Source organism: Coturnix japonica, unplaced genomic scaffold (assembly GCF_001577835.2).
Source record: "Coturnix japonica isolate 7356 unplaced genomic scaffold, Coturnix japonica 2.1 chrUnrandom776, whole genome shotgun sequence".
Lineage (NCBI taxonomy): Eukaryota > Metazoa > Chordata > Aves > Galliformes > Phasianidae > Coturnix > Coturnix japonica.
Window position 1 is genome coordinate 10443 of NW_015440136.1, and position 5832 is coordinate 16274.

The 5832-nt window shown below is 59.3% G+C and overlaps 1 protein-coding gene across 1 annotated transcript; it reads left to right on the forward strand.

The window, feature by feature from the left end:
* Positions 1–12: 12 nt before the first annotated feature.
* On the forward strand, positions 13–2186 carry LOC107307682 (AP-1 complex subunit mu-2-like; the record flags this gene model as incomplete). The annotated part of the gene is made up of 3 exons (XM_015851201.1): positions 13–297; positions 1450–1608; positions 1971–2186. Coding segments are annotated over 3 exons (660 nt in total), but the record flags the coding sequence as incomplete, so codon positions are not given.
* Between the last annotated feature and the right edge of the window lie 3646 nt (positions 2187–5832).

Genomic DNA, 5832 nt, shown 5'->3' on the forward strand with positions numbered 1-5832 from the left:
CAACCCAACTCAACCCAACTCAACCCAACTCAACCCAACCCTACCCAACCCAACCCCTCCCTTCGCCCCCTCCCCACCGCAGGGGGCACCAACAAGTCCGTGGAGCTGGAGGACGTGAAGTTCCACCAATGCGTGCGGCTCTCGCGCTTCGACACCGACCGCACCATCTCCTTCATCCCCCCCGACGGCGACTTCGAGCTCATGTCCTACCGCCTCAGCACGGCCGCCAAGCCGCTCATCTGGATCGAGTCCGTCATCGAGCGCTTCTCACACAGCCGCCTCGAGATCCTCGTCAAGGTCAGCATGGGGAAGGGGAGTCAAGGTGGGAAACGGGGCGTCAGGGTGAGGCCTTGTTGTGGTGGGGACGTGTTGTGGTGACGCCATCTTGGGGTGCCGCCATCTTGGGGTGCTGCCATCTTGGGAGGCCGCCATCTTGGGAGGACGCCATCTTGGGAGGCCGCCATCTTGGAAGGCGCCATCTTGTGTTTCGCCATCTTGGGGTGACGCCATGTTGTGGTGGGGACGTGTTATGGTGGCGCCATGTTGTGGTGACACCATCTTGTGATGGGGCCACGTCATTGTGGGGCCATGTTGTGATGGGGGCGTGTTATGGTGACGCCATGTTGTGGTGACGCCATGTTGTGTTGGGGCCATGTTGTGGTGACGCCATCTTGTGTTGACGCCATGTTACAGTGGGCCCATGTTACGGTGGGGCCATGTTAGGGTGGGGATGTGTTACGGTAACACCATGTTGTGATGGGGCCATGTTGTGGTGACGCCATGTTGCGAAGGAGCCATGTCATTGTAGGGCCATGTTGTGTTGACGCCATATTGTTGTGGGCCCATGTTATGGTGCGGCCATGTTACAGTGACGCCATGTTGCGATGGAGCCATGCCATTGTGGGGCCATGTTGTGGTGACGCCATGTTGCGATGGGGCCATGTCATTGTGGGGCCATGTTGTGGTGACACCATGTTGTTGTGGGCCCATGTTATGGTGGGGCCATGTTAGGGTGGGGATGTGTTATGGTAACACCATGTTGTGATGGGGCCATGTTATGATGGGGCCATGTTACACTGGGGCCATGTTATGGTGACGCCATGTTGCGATGGGGCCATGACATTGTGGGGCCATGTTGTGGTGACGCCATGTTGTTGTGGGCCCATGTTGTGGTAATGCCATGTTGTGGTGGGCCCATGTTATGGTGACGCCATGTTGCGATGGGACCATGTCATTGTAGGGCCATGTTGTGGTGACGCCATGTTGTGGTGGGCCCATGTTATGGTGACGCCATGTTGCGATGGAGCCATGTCATTGTGGGGCCATGTTATGGTGACGCCATGTTGCAATGGGACCATGTCATTGTAGGGCCATGTTGCGGTGACGCCACGTTGTTGTGGGCCCACATTATGGTGTTGCCATGTTATTGTGCCCCCCCATCTCCTCCAGGCCAAGGGTCAGTTCAAGAAGCAATCAGTGGCCACGGGTGTGGAGATCGCGGTGCCGGTGCCCAGCGACGCCGACTCGCCGCGATTCAAGGCCAGCGCCGGCACGGCCCGATACGTCCCGGAGCGGAACCTCGTCATCTGGACCATCAAATCCTTCCCGGTCAGAGCTCAGCCCCACGGCCACATGTCCCCCCTGTCCCCATGTCCCCCATGTCCCCCCATCCTCATGGAGATGTCCCCCATGTCCCCATGTCCTTCATGTCTCCATGTACCCCCATTTCTCCCCATGTCCCCCCATTTCTCCCCATGTCCCCACGTCCCCCCTGTCCCCCATCCCCATGGAGATGTCCCTACATCCCCCAGTTCCCACATCTTCATGTCCCTATGACCCCACAACCTCATAACAATGGCCCCGTATCCCTGTGTCCCCACACCCCAATGGAGTCCCCACACCCCAATGCCACCCCACACCCCAATGCACTCCACACACCCCAACGCTGCCCCACACCCCATTGTGTGCAGGGTGGCAAGGAGCACATGCTGCGTGCTCACCTGGGGCTGCCCAGCGTGGAGAAGGAGGAGGACGAGGGGCGGCCGCCCATCGCGGTGCGCTTTGAGATCCCGTATTTCACTGTGTCCGGCATCCAGGTGACACAGCCGGGGGNCCCCCAATGGAGACCCCTCTTTATGCCCCCCCCCCCCTTCGCCCACCCCCTGTTGAAGGGGGTTGAGGCCTAGTCGGAAGGCTTGAAGCCTAAGGGTAGGCCGCGGGACTAGGCCGCAGGCTTGAGGCCTAGACGGATGGCTCGGGCCTAGCTTGGAGGACTAGGCCGCATCGTAGTCCGCCGACCCCCCCGTTGTTTTCTCGCCCCCCTCCCCACGTTAAACCGGTTCCGGTGTTGGGGGAGGGGAGGGGAGGGCGAACGGAGCCGTTAAAATCGTTAAGGGGGAGGAGGGGGGAGAAGTTTTTCCGCCCGCCGCCAGGGGGCGATAGAGAGGAAGAGAGAGAGCGGCCGCCGCCGGTGTGAGGAGGGGCACTTCCGGTATGAGGAGGGTGGGTGGGTTCCGGCGGAAGTTGGGCGCTTCCGGAAGTGGTGGAGTGTATATGGGGAGGGGGGGGTTCTTATGGCGCCTATAGGGGACTGAATGGGGCCCCTATAGAGCCCATAGGGACCCTATGGGGTTTCCTATAGGACCAAGAGGGGCTCTATGGGGTCCTATAGGGTCCATAGGGGTCCTATAGGGCCTGGAGGGGCTCCTATAGGATCAGAAGGAGCCCTATAGGTCCATAAGAAGCCCTATAGGACCACAAGGGCCCCTATAGGACAATGAGGACCTCTATAGGGCTATAAGAAGCCCCATAGGATCACAAGGGGACCTGTGGGGCCATAAGGAGCCCTATAGGACCAAAAGGAGCCTTATAGGATCATGAAGAGCCCTATGGGGCCTCAAGGGGCTTCTATAGGACCATGAGAAGCCCTATAGGTCTATGTGGAGCCCTATAGGACCATGAAGAGCCCTATAGGACCATAAGAAGCTCTATAGGGCCATATGGAACCCTATAGGACTATATGAAGCCCTATAGGACCATAAGGAGCCCTATAGGACCATAAGAAGCTCTATAGGGCCATATGAAGCCCTATAGACCCATAAGGAGCCCTATAGGGCCATATGGAGCCCTATAGACCCATAAGGAGCCCTATAGGGCCATATGNNNCCACCATTATGGATCATGGGCCCCATCATGGACCCCCCTATGGACACCCCCCGGAACCCCCCCCCATATATGGGGTTTCCCCATAAAGCCCAAAGCTGTGACTGCCTTGTCCCCATGTCCTTTTGTTGGGGTTTCACTTTGGGGGCTGGTTCAAGCTGGTTGGGGTTGGTTGGGGTTGGTTTCGGCCTGTTTGGGCTGGTTTCAGCTGGTTTTGGCTGGTTCCGACTGGTTTCATCTGGTTCTGGCTAATTTCAGCCGCTTTTGGCCGGTTCTGGCTGGTTTCAGCTGGTTCTGGCTGGTTCCATCCAGTTTCAGCCGGTTCTGACTGGTTTAAGCTGGTTCTGGCCAGTTCCAGCTGGTTCCGAATGGTTCTGGCTGGTTTGAGCTGGTTCTGGCCAGTTCCGATTGGTTCCAGCTGGTTTCAACTAGTTCCAGTCGGTTTCAACTGGTTCTGACTGCTTCCAGCTGGTTTCAGCTGGTTTCAACTAGTTCTGGCTGGTTTCATCTGGTTCCAGCCGATTCCGTCCGGTTCCGTCTCCCGCTCAATATTCGATCCCCCCTTTATCCCCGCCCCCCACACCCCGCAGCCAATCAGCGGCCTCGCTGGGTGGGAGGAAGTGTAGAAAGGGGCGGGGAGCGGAAGCGGAAGTGAAGCACCGGAAGTGAAGCTCCCCAAAGGGGTCGTCAAAATGGCGGCGGCGGAGCTGCGAGTGAACGAGGCCTTCGCGGAACGATACGAGAAATACCGGCGGAAAGAGGAACTGCAACGGCGTGAGCGGGGGGGGGGGGACCGGAAACGGGCCGGGGAGACCGGAAATGGGCCGGGGAGACCGGAAACGGGATGGGGAGACCGGAAACGGGCCGGGGAGACCGGAAACGGGATGGGGAGACCGGAAACGGGCCGGGTTACCGGGGGGGGCGGGGCCTGTCCATCCCGGTCCGGTCTCTGAGGGTCCCCGTGTGCCCCCCCCGCAGTGAAGGATCGATACGGGGACGGGGCGGACACGGACACGGACACGGACACGGACAGTGACAGCGGGGGGACGGTGAGCGNCCCTATAGGACCATAAGAAGCTCTATAGGGCCATATGAAGCCCTATAGACCCATAAGGAGCCCTATAGGGCCATATGGAGCCCTATAGACCCATAAGGAGCCCTATAGGGCCATATGGAGCCCTATAGACCCATAAGGAGCCCTATAGGGCCATATGAACATCTATAGACCCATAAGGAGCCCTATAGGGCCATATGAAGCCCTATAGACCCATAAGGAGCTCTATAGGACCATATGGAGCCCTATAGACCCATAAGGAGCCCTATAGGACCATATGGAGCCCTATAGACCCATAAGGAGCCCTATAGGGCCATATGAAGCCCTATAGACCCATAAGGAGCTCTATAGGACCATATGAAGCCCTATAGGGCCATATGGAGCCCTATAGACCCATAAGGAGCCCTATTGGATTCAAACACACACGCACACACATAGAAGGGTCGCCCACCTCCATTTTATTGGGGTCTAGGAGTCAGAGGTCACGTGATCAGGGCGTTAATTAGTGGCGTTAATTAGGGGCCGGCCCCAAAGGGGGCAATAAATAACGAGGGAGGGGGCGGGGCTTAGGTAAAGTAGGCGGGGCTTAGGCGAGGTGGGCGGGGCCAGAGCGGAATGGGCAGGGCCTGAACAGCTGCCTCCACCAATCAGGTGCGGCTCCAGCACAATGGGGGGCGTGTCCTGTTGGGGATATGGATATATATGGGAGTGGGCGGGGCTAAGGGGTGGTGGGCGGGGCTAAGGGGATGATTGGCAGGGCTAAGGGACGGTGGGCGGGGCTTAGTGGATAACGGGCGGGGCTAAGGGATGATTGACAGGGCTATGGGTGGTGGGTGGGGCCTAGGGGATAGTGGGCGGAACTAAGGGATGATTGACAGGGCTAAGGGGTGGTGGGCGGGGCCAATGGGTTGATGGACAGGGGTGTAGGTTGGTGGGCGGGGCTAAGGGGGTGGTGGGCGGGGCTAAGGGATGATTGACAGGGCTAAGGGGGTGATGGACAGGGCTAAGGGACTGTGGGGTGGCTAAAGGATGGTGGGCGGGGCTTAGGAGATAGTGGGCGTGGCTAATGGACGATTGACAGGGCTGGGGTGGTGGGCGGGGCTTAGGGGATAATGGGCGGGGCTAAGGGGTTGATGGACAGGGCTATGGGGCAGTGGGCGGGGCTAAGGGATGATTGACAGGGCTAGGGGTGATGGGCGGGGCTTAGGGGATAATGGGCGGGGCTAAGGGGTGGTGGGCGTGGCCAGCATGCGGTGGGCGTGGTCAGCGGGGCGGTGGGCGGAGTCACTTGACCCGGATCTCAGCGTATTCGGGGGGGTCTTCGAGGGGTCCCCGGGTGGGTTTCATTGGGGGGTGGGAGGTGGGAGTTACTTCCTGGGGGGCTCCAGACCCCTCCTTTACCCCCAGTGCCCATCTCTCCATTGCACCACGCAGCCACCGGACCTGGGGGGGGGTTTAAAAGTGAAGGGGGGGGGGTCAGAACACATAGAGCCCTCTCATAGACCACCCATTCCCCCCCCCATTGACCCCATATCCCCCCCATTACCCCTCATATCTCCCCATATCCCCCCCATTAACCCCCCCATTAACCCCAATCCCCCCCATATCCCCCTCAT